General features: G+C 41.5%; 1 protein-coding gene across 26 annotated transcripts in view; it reads left to right on the forward strand.

The window, feature by feature from the left end:
• The window catches only part of R3HDM2 (R3H domain containing 2), a 187,556-nt gene that overhangs the window by 129,130 nt on the left and 41,233 nt on the right, over window positions 1-17,193 (forward strand). For 10 of the 26 annotated variants that reach the window (XM_032289702.1, XM_032289693.1, XM_032289713.1 and 7 more), the window contains 9 exons: window positions 1,602-1,625; window positions 4,137-4,178; window positions 7,755-7,841; window positions 8,466-8,592; window positions 9,759-9,837; window positions 10,529-10,588; window positions 11,688-11,828; window positions 12,560-12,668; window positions 15,389-15,484. In XM_032289702.1, coding sequence (XP_032145593.1) covers window positions 1,602-1,625; window positions 4,137-4,178; window positions 7,755-7,841; window positions 8,466-8,592; window positions 9,759-9,837; window positions 10,529-10,588; window positions 11,688-11,828; window positions 12,560-12,668; window positions 15,389-15,484 — 765 coding nt within the window. Of the gene's footprint in view, window positions 1-1,597; window positions 1,626-2,396; window positions 2,835-3,490; window positions 3,635-4,136; window positions 4,179-7,754; window positions 7,842-8,465; window positions 8,593-9,758; window positions 9,838-10,528; window positions 10,589-11,687; window positions 11,829-12,559; window positions 12,669-15,388; window positions 15,485-17,193 lie in introns of those variants that run through there. The other 16 variants (XM_032289768.1, XM_032289761.1, XM_032289685.1 and 13 more) reach the window with 8 other exon arrangements.

Raw genomic sequence — 17,193 nt, forward strand, 5'->3', positions numbered from 1 at the left:
CTGGGTGATAGAATAAGACTCTGTCTCGGAAAAAAAAAAAAAAAAAAAAAAAAAAGCACTCTACTCTCTGTCCATTTCCCAACATAGCAATTACACCTTCATCAGCACAAAAATTCTGCTCTGAGCCGGGCATGTGGCATGTCCCTGTAATTCCAGCTACTCGGGAGGTTGAAGCAGGAGAATCACTTCAACCTGGGAGGCAGAGGTTGCAGCGAGCCGAGATTGCGCCACTGCACTCCAGGCTGGGTGACAGAGTGAGACTCTGTCTGGTAATAAAGAACATTTCTGCTTCTCCAGCCTTCCCCACTTTCACACCCTGGACGTCTCTGCAAGAATCTAAGTGGTCTTTTCATAGAAGTCCTTGTTATGAATTGGAACTGAAAAGTTTGGGGAAAGGGGACGTTCATTACATATAATATGTGAGATATATCCTTGGGATCAGCAAGTGAAACTCAGAACATCTTTTGCATGGAAACAATGCTATAAAATGTAAGTCCTGAGATTCTATTTAGAATGGGCAAGTCCTCAACACATACTGAATTTAGGTGTGTCCTTTTTTTTTCTTCTTAAGAGTCTTGTTCTGTCCCCCAGACTTTGGCACAATCTTGGCTCACTGCAACCTCTGCCTCCCAGGTTCAAGCAATTCTCCTGCCTCAGCCTCCCAAGCAGCTGGGACTATAGGCATCCACCACCACGCCCGGCTAATTTTTGTATTTTTAGTAGAGACAGAGCTTCAGCATGTTAGCCAGGCTGGTCTTGATATCCTTATCTCAGGTGATCCACCTGCCTCGGCCTCCCAAAGTGCTGTGATTACAGGCATGAGCCAGCGTGTCCAGCCAGGAACATCCTTTAAATAGCCAATGTGGTATGGCCTCCTGGTTGGGCTTTTTGCCTTTAAACTTGTAATCCCTTTTGATAAATTTACCATATTGTTTTAGAAAGATGGTTGGGAAATAAAGAGCTGCCTGTGTTAACTCTCTTCAAACATTCTGTGTGTCTTACTGCTCTAAGCCAAGTGTAAGATTTCTCAGCATGGTATATTGGGACCTAGTCTCTGCATGTCAGCCTTCACCTCTGACATCCAATGCATCAGCATTATCTGATTCCTTGGTCCCTGTTATAAATAGGAGCTGAAAGTTTGGGGAAAGCTTTTGTACATGCTTTCTCTGCCTGGAAATGCCCACCTTAGTGTTCTTATCCTGGCTTCCTCCAACTTCCACCCCTACCAACAACTGTCTAATGCCTATTTATCCTTTAAAACTCAACCCAGATGATGTCTTTCTGTAGGAAGCCTTTTTTGAAAACCTTGCTCACCTTTTGGAAGTCTGTAACTCTTTGATTAATGTCTGTCTTCCTGACAGATCTATAAACTCTATGAGGCCCAGGATTAGATCGGTTTTGGCTCACCATTGTATCCCTAAGGCCTAATACAGTGCCTTGAACATAGGAGGCACTCAATATCTGTAAATGTATGAATCTATGGGTTGCTAGATCTGAATTAGACGCTTCTGTTGTTTGCTTCTGTTGCACTCCATGAGTACCTCTCTAATACACTTAATGTACTGTATTGTAATTGTCTATTTGTCTGTCTTCTCCAACAGGATTATGAGTTCCTTTTTGACAAGGTTTGTGCCTTTTATCTCCGTATCCTCCAGTAGCTAGCATGATAACATGGTGTATATTAGGCTTTTAATATATGTTTGACTGTTAAAACTATCCATTCTGGGAAATAAGCAGATTCATTCATATATTGTTGGTAAAAGTCTAAATTGGTACCTTGAGGGGCAATTTAGCAATACTTTATAAAAAACTTCTAAATGGACTACAGATATACTATTTTTATATATATTCAATGATATGGTCATTGTTTATACTAGCAAAAGGTCAGAAACATTATAGACTGGTAAAATAAGTTATGGTATAGCCTATGTAGCCATTAAAAATGGGGTAAATCTGAAAAAAAAAAAAAAAAAAAAGGAAAAGGAAAAAAGAAAAGGGTAGATCTTCCTTAGAATGACACCCATGAAAAAAAAGTTTAAAAACAAGGTTCTCAGTAGTAGGTACAATATATTTGGGCTTTAAAAAAAAAATTTATATTTCATTTTATTTTTATTTATTTATTTTTTGAAATGGATCCTCACTCTGTCACTCAGGCTGGAGTGCAGCGGCACAACCTCGGCTCACTGCAACCTCTGCCTCCCAGGTTCAAGCTATTCTCCTGCCTTAGCCTCCCAAGTAGCTGGGATTACAGGTGCCTACCACTACATCCGGCCAACTTTGGTATTTTTAAAATAAAGACAGGGTTTCACCATTTTGGCCATGCCAATCTTGAACTCTTGACTTCAGGTTATCTGCCCACCTTAGCCTCTCAAAGTGCTAAGATTACAGGTGTGAGCCACCATGCCCAGCCGGTATATTTGGTTTTTAAAAAACCTGTGTGTACACATACACTAAGCTTATATATGCATAAAAGATACCTGGATATATCCAAAAGAACTTCAGTACTGGTTGACCATTTAGGAGAGAACCAAGTATCTGGGGGACAGTTGTGAATAACTTATTGTTCTGTATATGCCCCCATTATGCCTTTTTAATGTTTGTGCCTTGTGTATGTATTACCTAATTGAAAAAGTAGTGACAAATGCTGCTTCATGTTTCTGGACTATGAGTGTTCCCCTACTGCAGTAGATCTTGCCACTGAGCAGATCCACCATCATTTCTTATTCTTTCCATCCACCTTCTCAGTTCTCCATTTTGCATTGTGGCCGTGTTATTTGCTAACTAGTGAAGAAGAACAAGAAAAGAGAAATCCTCACCTACCCAAGGCCATGCTGGTACTCTGCCTCTGACTTGTTTCCCCTCCCCTATCCTCCTGCCTCAGTTCCCTCTATGCCCCAGTTATCAATGAGTTCCATTCCAAACATCTCACAACTCCTAAGTGCCTCATCCCCATGTATAACCCTATCCATCCTCTTCCCAAAAGCCCTGATTTTGACTTCTCAGATGTTTACAAATCTTATTAATGAATTAGCTGTTCCTTCCCTCATCCCACCTTAGGCCCTCATTCTTTATCTTCCTCAGCTTCTATCCTGCCCCTTATCCACTGTCTCCCCTTTGCTCTGGAGGTCTTATCTCTATCTTTTATGCTTCCTTCTTTGTATCCGGATACTTAGGGAGGGAGGCATTTGGGAAGAAGACTCTTCATTCCATTTCTGCAGCTATAGGAACAGATATTTTGGGTATCTCAAGTTGGAACTATGAATGTGTGTGTTGTCCTGTGAAGATGTTATCATAAGTGATGGTTAGGAACCATATTTCATATCTATTATGGATTAAATAGGCTTCTGTGAACAGGCTTGGGAAAAAAAACACTCTTTCATGCTATGGTAGTGATGCTTCCAGAAGCATCCTAATTAGGACAGGATACCATGGCTTGTCCAAAAGTAACTTTTATCAGTCTGTGAAATAGGCCAACAAAATCAGTGTCTTCCAACTCTTTTTTTTAATGGTTTTTGTTTTGTTTTTGAGACAGGGTCTGGCTCTGTCACCCAGGCTGGAGTGCAGTTGCACGATCTCAGCTCACTGCAAACTCTGCTTCCCAGGCTCAAGCCATCCTCACACCTCAGCCCCTCAGGTACCTGGGACTATAGGTGCATGCCACCACACCTGGCTAATTTTTTTTTTTTTCTTTTTGTAGAGACGGGATTTTTTGCCTTGTTGCCCAGGCTGATCTCAGACTCCTGAGCTCAAGTGATCCACCTACCTTGGCCTCCCAAAGTGCTGGGATTACAGGCATGAGCCACCACATCTGACCATCTTCTGATTCTTTTTTTTTTTTCTTTTCTTTCTTTTTTGTTTAACCTGGGATCGAACCAGGGACCTTTAGATCATCTTCTGATTCTTTAACTTAATGGTGAATGGTTATTTGACTATAGATGGCCTGTAGTCCCTTTCATGTCACAGTTGTTAGAGTTGTAGGTTGTAGGGAGAAACCAGTATCATGTGGTCCTCATCATAGTTTGGCTGTTACTGTAATGGTTTTTACAGTTAGTGCATTTTCTTCATAAACATGTATTGTTTTTAACTTACATGTTGATTTTCTTCCACCTTAATATTTTCCAATTCCCTTCTAACAGAGGCGGACATCCAACCATGGTCATGCCAGGAAAAGAGCCAAGGTGAGAGCCCTTCCTCTGTAGCTTCTTTCTAATGTTATTAGTAATACATTTCACAAATGGACTTCTCATGAATGTCTAGTTTCTTCAGATTATGTAGGCAGAGTTTTCTTGCCTGTACTCTGTACCCCAATTGTGAACCTGCATAAATGTGCATACATACGTGTACACATACACACATCTAATGGAAACTGTATATGCATTTATGCATACATAGGTGTATGCATATTTGATGCCTGAAAAGCTACCCAGCTGGAGACTTCCACAGAGCCTGAAAGAACTGGATCCTTACTGGTTGTGCTGAAATACCAGTTTCTCTGCTCACTCCTAGCTTCTCTAGGAGAATGGCTACTTACATGAGTCTTTTTATTCCTCTTCTTTTTTTTTTTTTTAATATGAATTTTCTTTAAGATAAATCCTGCCCCACTAAGATAAATTACTCAACATTTTTGGATCTCCTAAAAATACAGACTTCTTTTTCCCTAATGTTTTACTTTCCTTTTATTTTTTTTAGACAGAGTGTTTTTGCCCTGTTGCCCAAGCTTGAGTGCAGTGGTGCAATCTTGGCTCACTACAACCTCCACCTCCTGGGTTCAAGTGATTCTCCTGCCTCAGCCCCCCAAGTAGCTGGGATTACAGGTGTCTGCCACCATCCCTGGCTAATTTTAATAGAGATGAGGCCTCACCATGTTGGCCAGGCTGGTCTCAAACTCTTTTTTTTTTTTTTTGAGACAAAGTTTCAGTCTTGTTGCCCAGGCTGTGGTGCAATGGCCTGATCTTGGCTCACTGCAACCTCTACCTCCCAGATTCAAGCGATTCCCCTGCCTCAGCCTCCCAGGTAGCTGGGATTACAGGCATGTGCCACCATGCCCGGCTAATTGTGTATTTTTAGTAGAGACAGGGTTTCACCATGTTGGTCAGGCTGGTCTGGAACTTCTGACCTCAAGTGATCTACCTGCCCCAGCTTCCCAAAGTGCTGGGATTACAGGCGTGAGCCACCGCATCCAGCTTCAAACTCTTGACCTCAGATGATCCACCCGCCTCAGCCCCTCCAAATTGCTAGGATTACAGGCGTGAGCCACCATTGCCCTGCCTCTTTCCTTTTTTTTTTGAAATGGAGTCTCACTCTGTAGCCCAAGCTGGAGTGCAGTAGTGCGATCTCGGCTCACTGCAAACTCTGCCTTCTGTGTTCAAGTGATTCTCATGCCTCAGCCTCCCAAGTAGTTGGGCTTTCAGGCACATGCCACCATGCCAGGCTGATTTTTGTGTTGTTAGTAGAGATGAGATTTTACCATGTCGCCCACGCTGATCTTGAACTCCTCGGCTCAATCGATCCACCTGTCTCGGCCACCCAAAGTGCAGGGATTACAAGCACGAGTGCCCTGCCAACCTAACAACCTAATGTTTTACCTTTTTATTTTTTATTTTTTTTTTATTTTTTTTAGTAGAGACGGGGTTTCACCATGTTGACCAGGATGGTCTCGATCTCTTGACCTCGTGATCCACCCGCCTCGGCCTCCCAAAGTGCTGGGATTACAGGCTTGAGCCACCGCGCCCGGCCCTATGTTTTACCTTTTAGAAGCAGGAAGAGGATTTTCCTTTTAATCATTATATGATAAAATTAGCACATCACAGATTATTTTAAGCAGAGTTATTAGGGAAGACTACATGTGTTAGTGTGTGATAGCTTTTTAATTTAGCTGGGAAGCAGTAAAGTATTAAATTTTTCTTTCATTGGGAAGAATTGCCACAAAAAATAATAATTAAGGTTGGCCACCCTGTTCCTCCAAAAAAATAATGACAGAATTTGGAGAGTGGCTTAGCCACTTTATGGCTTGAGTTTGAAGAAGGCCAAGAACTATGACAAATTGGCTCTGTGGCTTGCCTTACATGGCCTGATCCATAGTGATGGGCTTGATGTTAAAGTTCAAAACAGAAGTTACTTACTGCTACTTTAGTTCCTCTCAAATTTGGGGGGATAAGTAAGACAGCTATTATCTCCATTTTACAGATGAGGAAACTTGGGCTATAGAGACTGAGTAACTTAACAAAGTACATTCAGTAGCAAATGGCAGAATTAGGCATGAAATTAATTCTTCAGAGTCACAGGTTCTTTTTGCTGTACTGCACTACCTGGAGCATTCCTGTCATGTTTCGTGCTTTGGTATTTACTCTAATAGTTGGTTTTATTGTATTGAGTCTCAATAAATGTTTATAGGTAGATTTCTAATGAGTCACCCTACAGCATTTTGTTTTTGTTTTTGTTTTTTTAAAGATGGGGTTTCACCATGATGGCCAGGCTGGTCTTGAACTCCTGACCTCAGGTGATCCACTCACCTAGGCCTCCCAAAGTGCTAGGATTACAGGCGTGAGCCAACACGCCCAGCCAACCCTACAGTTTTTAGCTTTGGGTAGGTCCTTAGGAGAGAAATGATTTGGGATTCACCAGCTAGCAAAAGTAAAGCAGGTAGATTAGATTTTATTGCATGAAATCCCAAGTGTTACAATCTCAATCTCTCTCTCTCTCTCTCTTTCTCTCTTTCTCTCTCTCTCTTTCTCTCTTTCTCTCTTTCTTCCCCCCTCCCTCTCTCTCCCTCTCTCTTCCCCTCCCCTCCCTCCTCCTCCCCTCCCCCCCACTTCTCTTTTTTTTTTTTGAGATAGGGTCTCACTGTTGCCCAGGCTGGAGTGTAGTGGCATGATCACAGCTCACTGCAGCCTCAACCTCCCAGGCTCAGGCAGTTCTCCCACCTCAGCTTCCTGAGTAGCTGAGACCATAACCATAGTCATGCACCACCATGCCCAGCTAATTTAAACAAAATTTTTTTTGTAGAGATAGGGTCTCACTATGTTGCCCAGACTGCTACCTCCTGGCCTCAAGTGATCCTCCTACCTTGGCCTCCCAAAATGCTGGGTTTACAGGTGTGAGCCACCATGCTTGGCCTGTCTTTCTCTTTACTCTTTTTCTTAGACACTTCTTTCCATACCCTTGCCATCTCAGGTTTAGTCATTTAGCATTTATTATCTACTGTGTGCTAAGCACTATTTAAAGATATGTATGTTTACATACTATATATTATCTAATTCTCAACAGCTTTTTAGGTAATTTTGGGTATTTATAACCATTTTCCTAAGGAAAAAAAAAAGAGTCAAGTAATTTGCTCAGGATCTCATAGCTTGTAAGTATAAAACCAGGAGTTGAAGCTAGGACTTTTGGCTTTCAGCCTCGTTGTCTTGCTACTGTGCTATGTCGCTGTGTATTTGCATAAAGTTCTGACACTTAGAGTACCGGGCTAAAGAGAGAAGAGGGCTAAGTGAAATGGTTTCCCACCATTTTAAAGTAGCCAGTTTGTACATGTCTACTTTTGTAAGCAAGAGAAGTGTCTTTCAAGTAAATCAGGAACTGGTGAATAGGACCCATTTGAAAAATGTTTAATGGAAACAGCAACTAACAGAGCCAAAGAGGACACTCTTCATTCAGCTAGAAGCTTTCTGAATGTTCACCAAGGGAAGAAATATGTAAGATATATAAAAAACAAACAAAAAAAAGGAAATTGTTTGTTTGGCTTTTTTTTTTTTCAGTCTAATTCCAAGCTAAAGTTGGTGCGCAGCCTGGCAGTATGTGAGGAGTCCTCCACCCCATTTGCTGATGGGCCATTAGAAACCCAGGTAGGTAATTTGCAGGAGTAAGTAGCTTTTGCACTTGGCAGTTGTTTGATAAAATGTAGTGTGGCAATCACAGCAACATCAGACTTGAAAATCAGGGTAGAAGGTACTTCAGAACAAAAGCTGTTGTAGTAAAACAGGGCATGGTCTCTCCCCTCCCAGCTGCGGGTTCCAGTGGCAGTGGCAGTGCTGACAGACCTGCACCAGGGAGGAGGGGGACTCTAAAATAGAAAAAAAAGCCAGCATAGTGAGAGTATGAAGTATAAGTCTTCATATCTTGACCACCTAGGATAACGCAGACAAGGAGATCCCAGAGCTGGATCTTATTTTCTTAAATGTATCCTCCCCCTCTGGTGGTTAGAACCATTCCCATCCAGTACCTATGTCAAGAACAGCCTGTGTAACTTGTGCTCTCCATAAAGTAGGCTGTGCTTGCTGGCAGATAAAGCTATTCCTCTACCATCTTGATAGAACAAAACTAAAACAATTTAATTAGCAAAATAATACTAATCTATAAGAGAGCTGCCTTACCTTCTTAAAGAAGATTTACATTCTTAACGATTCCAAGTGAGCTTCAAGAAAGTTAAAATCCTTTTCCCCCTTTGATTATCCTTTTTTCTCCATAAGGACATAATTCAGTTGCACATCAGTTGCCCGTCTGACAAGGAGGAAGAAAAGTCCACAAAAGATGTCTCCGAAAAGGAAGACAAGGACAAAAACAAAGAAAAGATCCCAAGGAAGATGCTGTCCAGAGGTGAGGACTTTCCCCCATCTCTCATCTGTTCTAGGGCAGTACCCTTTACTTTTATCCTGAAGCCTGGTGCCTGCTAGACTTACTGGCCTATCAATTCATAGTGTTCTGCTAACTTGGTTGCTTGAGGAGATGCCTAACTAGGTGACTTTCTTTACTTCTTTAACTGACCCTGCCTTAGGAGCTCACATGCCACAGAGAGCTACTCCATCTGCATTGGCATTATTCATAGGAGGACAGTGTAGTCAAGTCTGATTTTACTTGTGCTCTGGAATAATGATGACATTGATAATGACTGGTAGCAGATCCTCCAGATACCATTTATATTTTGGTTTAGGAATGGCTAGGGTGGTTTTTATTTATTTCTTTTAATTATTATTATTATTTTTGAGACAGAGTATCCCTCTGTCTCCCAGGCTGGAGTGGTGCAGTCTTGGCTCACTGCAACCTCCACCTACTGGGTTCAAGCGATTTTCCTGCCTCAGTCTCCTAAGTAGCTGGGACTACAGGCACATGCCACCACACCTGGCTAATTTTTTTTTTTTAGTAGAGATTTTTAGTTTCACTGTGTTGGCCAGGCTGGTCTTGAACTCCTAACCTCAGGTGATCCGCCCGCCTCAGCCTCCCAAAGTTCTGGGATTAGAGGCATGAGCCACTGAGGCCAGCCTGATTTTTTTTTTTTTAATAATGCAGATTTGTCTCTAAGTATTAGACTATCTTTGTCTTTAAACTCTTGGACTGGTTGCAAAAATACATAGTCCATAAAAATGATAAGAAGGCAAACAGGATTAAAAAATAATATTTGGACATATTTACTGAGATTCTGGAAAATTCAGCCCTGACTGCCTTTACCTGGAATTTATATTCCTTAATAAAACCTGCTTTGTTTTGATCAGGACATTCAGTAAATACTTATTGATGATTGGTGGCTTTTCAGTGTAATATTGATGTAATACTATGGCCCAGATTCTTTCTTCTGTCATTTTGTTGGGGAATTTTGGGGTCTAGCACATCAAGGTCATTCTGGATTTTATGTTAAAACTCTGGAAGTTTGATTTTGCTTTCCTATTCTTATCTCTCCTGGTTAGATTGTGGACTTCTGCTTAGCATTAGACGGCATGCAAAGCAGTTTCATTTATTTTAAATTTCTTTTGTTGTGGTGGTTCTAGACTCCAGCCAGGAATATACGGACTCCACTGGAATAGACCTACATGAATTTCTTGTAAACACACTGAAAAAGAACCCAAGGTAATAACATCATGGGTGTAAGAGGAAAAGGGATAGGGGATAGCAAGATTCCAAGAGGCCAAACAGCTTCCCAGAATTTTTCCATTGTTAAAATCTAGGATGCCCATCTCCCTGTCCCTACAGTCTTTCTCAGCTATAGTTTTATATGCTGTGAGGGATTAAAAATATTCTCACATTGAGGTTTCTGTTTTCAGAACTGGGAAAAACTCTGTGAAAGAATGCAGAAACAAGGAAATATGAAGGCTTGGGAGTACACTGATTAAAAAGCACACATTGGGAGTGATATTAAGAGGAGTTAAAAAGCACAGAAGAAAAAATAATTGATTTGTACATAAGCTAAGTCATAATTGCTTTAAAAATCTGTAAATAACAGGATAGAATATAGAATGATGATTAGATTTATAATGTGTGTTTATATGAATATGCTGCTAACAATGAAATTTCTGATATGGTATAACAAAGTATCTGATCAGGAAGGATCTGAAAAATGTATAGTTAGGTTATTTTTCTTTTGGAAAATATTGTAAAACAGGCAAGTAAGGCTCAGCAGCATTATTATGGTTCATTATTGGGTTTGCATATATGCCTTTTTCAGCTTCTATAATGAACAAGTTGTGTTTTGAATCCCTGCTTTCAATGTCTATGGGAGGGCTGCTTTTTGTTTTGTTTTGTTTTGATCTTTTTTAAACAGGGACAGAATGATGCTGCTAAAATTAGAACAGGAGATTCTGGAATTTATTAATGACAACAAGTAAGTTACTTGCATGAAATACATATTTAGAGGTGGGGGGGTACTGGAAATAACTTAGGTACAATTTTAGGATACTTTCCCCTTGAAGTGTGATTTTTGAAAACATACTGAAGTTTTTAAGTTATTACGTAGATTTGAATTGAAAAATAATTTGTATCTTTTTAGCATCTCACCTTTGTCCCAGATCTTACTATTCTTTTTTTTTTTTTTTTTTTTTTTTTTTAGAGGGGGTTTTTCTTTCGTTTCCCCCGGGGTGGAGGGCAAGGGCACGATCTCGGCTCACCGCAACCTCCGCCTCCTGGGTTCAGGCAATTCCCCTGCCTCAGCCTCCTGAGTAGCTGGGATTACAGGCACGCACCACCATGCCCAGCTAATTTTTTGTATTTTTAGTAGAGACCGGGTTTCACGATGTTGACCAGGATGGTCTCGATCTCTTGACCTCGTGATCCACCCGCCTCGGCCTCCCAAAGTGCTGGGATTACAGGCTTGAGCCACCGCGCCCGGCCCAGATCTTACTATCCTTAAATGTCTTCCTTTTTCTTTGTCAAACATCATCTAGGTGGGTGGGACCTAGGGCTTAATAAGTAGTCCTTTTTTGAGACAGAGTCTTGCTTTGTCACCTAGGCTGGAGCACAGTGGTGCAGTCTCAGCTCACTGCAATTCTGCCTCCAGGGTTCAAGCGATTCTTGTGCCTCAGTCATCCAAGTAGCTGGGATTACAGGCACATGCCCAGCTAATTTTTGTATTTTTTGTAGAGACGGGGTTTTGCCATGTTGACCAGGCTGGTCTTGAACTCCTGAACTCAAATGATCTGCCCGCCTCAGCCTCTCAAACGGCTGGGATTACAGGTGTGAGCCACCGCACCCAGCAATTAGCAGTCTTAATGAGGATAGTAGATCACAGTAATCTGCAGAATACTGTAGATAAAGAAACTAGGAGAAACCTGTTTGGTTCCCATTCAGTAAACATCTGTATTCCTTATAGTATGTCTTTTCTCCTAAGAAACTCTCCACTTTAGATACTTGTTTAAAAAATTAAAATTGGTTGTTATTGCCGTTGTTTGTCTTATATCACTTTTTCCCCCCGGGTTTCCCTGCAGTAACCAGTTCAAGAAGTTTCCTCAGATGACCTCATATCACCGGATGCTATTACACCGGGTAGCTGCCTATTTTGGGATGGACCACAATGTTGATCAAACTGGGAAAGCCGTCATCATCAACAAAACTAGTAACACAAGAATGTAAGTGAGGAAACCATGATTTGGGAAGACTTTCCGGGATAACCTGCTGGGGTGGAAGAGGAAGGTGTAGGATCAAGATGTCTCTTGCAGATGGCTGGGCGTGGTGGCTCACGCCTGTAATCCCAGCACTTTGGGAGGCTGAGGCAGGTGGTTCACGAGGTCAGGAGTTCAAGACCAGCCTGGCCAAGATGGTGAAATTACATCTCTACTAAAAATACAAAAATCAGCTGGGCACAGTAGCAGGCACCTGTAATCCCAGCTACTCAGGAGGCTGAGGCAGGAGAATCGCTTGAACCCGAGCAGCAGATGTTGCAGTGAGCCATGATCACACCACTGCCACCCAGCCTAGGTTGATAGAGTGAGACTTCATCTCAAAAAAAAAAAAAAAATTTTTTTTGCAGGGAAGGGGATTAGGATTGAGGGTTGGTTATATAATTAATTCCTACTTTTTCTGAGGCCTTGGAGATAGATTCTAGAGGGACTGATGTTTCCTGAAGTCTGGCCCTAGCCTCCCTTCACTTCACTGATAAAACTATGGAGGAAGAGACAGATGTATAAAGAACAGACCCTGAGGATTTCATTAAAACCTGCATGAGACTTTTTCGATTTCTTACTCCAGAAATTCCCTGAATGTGAGGTATATAATTTAGGAGAGCTGTACCTAGTAGGTCTGCTTCCTAACAAAAGGGTCTTTGTCCTCCTTTCCTTTCACATTTCTTTCCAAATCTCAGCCCTGAACAGAGGTTCTCAGAACATATCAAGGATGAGAAGAATGCGGAATTTCAGCAGAGGTTCATTCTCAAGAGAGATGATGCCAGTATGGACCGAGACGATAACCAGGTGAAGAATGGAAAGGGGTGGGCCTATAGAGAGAGACTGCAGTAAGAGAAACTGGGAAGGGAGAAGAATTTTTGTGGTGTGGAGAAAACTCAAAATATCTTAGTACGGAGAAATGTATTGAGCTATACTGAGTTGGCTTTGGCTTAATGTTGAGAACTGTATATCTGTTGAACTAGATGCCACCTTCTTAGCCACAGAGAGACATGGTGCTGAGGTTTGCTAGGTGATCTCATTTGGCCTGGAACTCCTTTGGTCTGCCACTGACTTCTAACACCACATCATTTTGGATAAAGCAAGGTGATCCCTGCCTCAGCCTTGATCCAACTGTTGGTTTCATTCTTTTTTTTCTTTAATAGTTAGGGATTTCTTTGGGAACCACAAAAAGCTACTTTGTCCCACTTCAACTCTTATCCTAGCTTAGGGCTAGCCTTGAACTGGCAAAGTTGTGATCTAATTTACCCAATTATAAAGGTATTTCTGATCCCTTCCTACAAACTCCTTAATCTTTTTCCAACTCCTTCCACCAAGGTGAGTGAGTTAATTTGACATTTGATCCTGGGAACCTCAGACGGATCCCCTTTGTGATCCACTGCTGTGGGAATAAGAAGTGAACAACCTATCCCATCCCTTTAAATGGGCCTGACTATTGCTTTGACCTCAAGCCTACCCTTTAGATAGTAAGTGATTATTTGGGGGATAGCTAAGAAGAAGGTTGAGATCCAGCTTGGCCTCCAAAAGGAATTAGATTTGAAGAGTGTGGTTGAGTAGAGCCTATATGAATTTTGCTAATTAATAACTATAATAACATCTTACCTCTAGTGTTAAAATTAGTTTTCTTGGGATATTGTATGGTCTTGAGACCAGGACCTTTCCTGCTTGCTACTTGAGTATTTGAGGGAGTCCTTTTGAGAAAAATGCCATTATCGATTGTGGACAAACATGCTGGGACTGATTGAAAACAAAGAAACATACAAAAAGACAAATAAAATTTTAAAAAATGAGAAAGAGCCTTTCCATCCTGATGCCCTTCTCCATTTTCCTAAACCCTTTTTCTGTGGATCAGGAATTATTCAGGCCTAGAGGGACACTGGGGTGAAGTAGAGTCTGTCCCTATTGTGAACTTTTCATCTCTCAGCTTCAGGCTTGATCCATAATAGGGTTTTTTCTGTCTTTCTCTCTGTGATGCTAATAATAAGCATAATTACTATCTTATTGAGTGTTTTCCCTGAACTAGGCTGTGTTCTAAACACATTGTATGCATTATCTCTTTTAATCATCTTCACAACCCAATGCCATAGGGGTTATTATCCCCACTTTGCATATAAGAAAACTGAGGCTAAGAGATGTTAAGTTATTTGCCTAAAGTTGTATTACTGGTAGGTGGCAGAGCTGAGATTCTGCCTGACCTCAAAACCCATTATATTCTTTCTCCTTTGCCATTGGTTTACCTAGGGGCTGAGGACAATATAGCTCCTTGAGGTCCTGTGTCTTCTTGAAATAGAATTTATAAAAGGATATTTGGTAGGATTTAGGTTCTTGAAGCTAATGAGAACTAAATCTAGGCAAGGTTGATATTCTTGAAGTTATGACTACTTTTGGAGATTAGTAAAGGTCAGGAAGACCAGCCTAGAACAGCAGTCTCCTTAGTTGCTTCATGTGAAGCTTTCAGAGCCTCTGAAGTGGAAGTCAGAATCTTTTATAACCTGGTGACATTGACTTGATGAGTTTTCTCCCTTGGAACTCCTTGCCTTCAAGAGCAGTATGGAAAAGGACACTCCATTACACCCTACCCTGGAAAGTGTTCACCAATTGCAGGCTAAGAGAGGGAAGATAGTGATGAGGATTTAGATGGTAGGCTAGTCAGAGGTGGTGATCTGCCCAGCCATCCCTTCTGGTTACTTCACTACATTTTCTAGAGAATTTAAGGTTCTCTGTCCTCCATTTCCTTCTTTTCCTTGTCTATCTCTGTCTCTCCCCTTCCTCCACTGTACTTACTTCTCTTCCTTTCTCTGTCCTTTCTCTTCTGTTCTCCTTTTCTTTCTCTTTGTGTTGCTCTGTTCTCTTCTTCTTTATTTCTGTAATTTGTCTCTCCCCTTCCCCACCTCCAGTTAATACAGTTAAGATGAGGAAAAAAGTGTTTAGGCTTTGAGTTTAGCTTCGCCCTTGGGATTCATTACCAAGGCCCTCTTTGCTGAGCTGTGTGATTTGGGTCTTCAGGCCATGGCATTAGTAACTAAAGAAGGAATAATGCCATGTGCTAGTTCTATAAACCTCCTCCTCTCCTTTCGGCTCTGCTAAACACCTGTTTCTTCTCCCTCTCCAGCTTCCTTCTGTCGTTTGCTTTCTCTCTAAAGCAGTGTTGTTCCTTTTCCCAGGGCTATTTTCTCAATCTTTACCAAGTGGAGGCTACCTGATTATTAGAGGGAAGCAACCCAGTCCTTGTAAATAGTTTTTATTCTTGATCCTGGGGGGTGGGCAGGGTGGGGAGATGGAGAGTCCCCAGCCATCCAGAAAACCTGATCTCCCAAACTGCATGGTCAGATGTACCCAGTGAAACCTCTCCAGGACTGGAAATTTTATTCTTTTTTTTTTTTTTTTTTTTTTTTTTCCATTTTTTTGATGGCAACTATAAACTTTCCCGGTTTCTCTTCCTTGCTGGTGTGCAGTGAGCTTGCAGTACGAGGAGAACTTAACTAGCTTAATTCTGCTCATCGATCTAGATCAGAGTTCCATTGCAGGATGGAAGGAGGAGCAAGTCAATAGAAGAGAGAGAGGAGGAATATCAAAGGGTCCGAGAGAGAATATTTGCCCGAGAGGTAAGTGTAGCATCTGAGAGTTGTCAGCCCATAGCTTTTAGATCTTAATCTTTGGAACTGTGAATGGAATGAACCCTCCACAAATGTTATTGGGTTTGTTTGTTTGTTTTAACCAACATCAGCCAACCCCAGATTTGATCTCTAAAACTAAATGTGGCTTATTGGGAAGCTGCAGACTTTCACTTGTGTTATTTTCAATACATTCTGCCATATGGTATACAAAGAGAACTAAAACTTGGAGTGGCTGAATTTGGTAAATTTGCTAGACTGAAAATAGAAATGGTTTTGGCAGGGTCTGAATCTTGCCTGTAAAATTCTCCTCCTGCTTACCTAACTCTTTCACTCCCTCTATCCATTTTAGGCATCTTTGCTTCTAAGTGGAAGACATAGTGTTCACACAGGCTATACATTCATCTTGTTTGACCAGCCTCATTTTTAGGATATGTTGGTGATAGAGCATAGGTCTGGCATCCATCCTCTGTGAGCTCCACATTCTACATGCACAGAGAGCACCACTATTCCCTCCAGTCTCTACCTGAAAAGGAAGTCTCTTTCTTCCTATATTTCTTACCTTGCTTCCTACAACAAGACTACCTCCGAGGGCTAAAAGCCAACATGAATCAGTTTAGGCAATGTTATTCTTAAATGTGTGGACCATATCAAATATACTTGGTACCCCTGTATCTGGTTGCCTTTGCCTACCAGATTGAAGAGAAGAATAGCAGAAATTCAGTAAAGGTTGTGGGTATACAAGAGGGAAACAAATCTCCAGAAAATGTAGGATCCAGATAAGAGCACCATCTCACAATCACATGAGTAACAAAGAGGGAAAGCCAGTCTCCCTTCATTGTCAAAAGATGGTCAGGGTTTTCTTTATTTTTTGTTTTTTTTTTTTTGGAGATAGGGTCTCGCTTTGTCACCCAGGCTGCAGTGCAGTGACAGTCACAGCTCACTGCAGCCTCAACTTCCTGCTCTCAAGCGATCCTCTTGCCTTAGCCTCCTGAGTATCTGGGATGCAGGTACGTACCATCACGCCTGGCTAATTTTTTTATTTTTTGTAGAATGGGGTCTCACTATGTTGCCCACGCTGGTCTCAAACTCTTGGGCTCAAGTGATCCTTCTGCTTCAGCCTCCTAAAGTGCTGGGATCACAGGCATGAGCCACTGTGCCTGGCAAAAGATTATCAGTTTTAATGAATATACTTAGATGAACACTAGTCTCCTCCCATTCCCCCATTCTCCCCTTTTTCACAAGGCGGGTAGGGGAATATATATATATATATATATATGTTTTCATCATCATTAGTTTAGAAAAATACTATAACCAACTAAAAACTGAACAACTCTATGTACTTGCTCCATTGTCTCAGAGACCCTCACTGGGAACTGATATACAACACACCTTCTGGCTCAAAGTCCAAGGAGAAGGAATCTTCTTACCTTCTATTATGTAGACTTCAATTCTGACTCAGAAAAGTCCATCTTCCAAATTATTCAACCATAGCCCAAAGAGAGTTCTCTACCTTTACCTACAAACCAATGAGTAGAGTGAGAGGAGAGATGTCATTGTACATGACTGTGGCCAGGGATGACCACCTAAATTGTGTAAGATACAGGTTGGTGGATAAAAGTAACAAGCACTGGCTGGGCATGGTAGCTCACGCCTGTAATCCCAGCACTTTGGGAGGCCAAGGTGGGTGGATCACCTGA

This window comes from Sapajus apella, unplaced genomic scaffold (genome assembly GCF_009761245.1).
Source record: "Sapajus apella isolate SASKATOON/1434 unplaced genomic scaffold, GSC_monkey_1.0 scaffold2, whole genome shotgun sequence".
NCBI classification, from domain to species: Eukaryota; Metazoa; Chordata; class Mammalia; order Primates; family Cebidae; genus Sapajus; species Sapajus apella.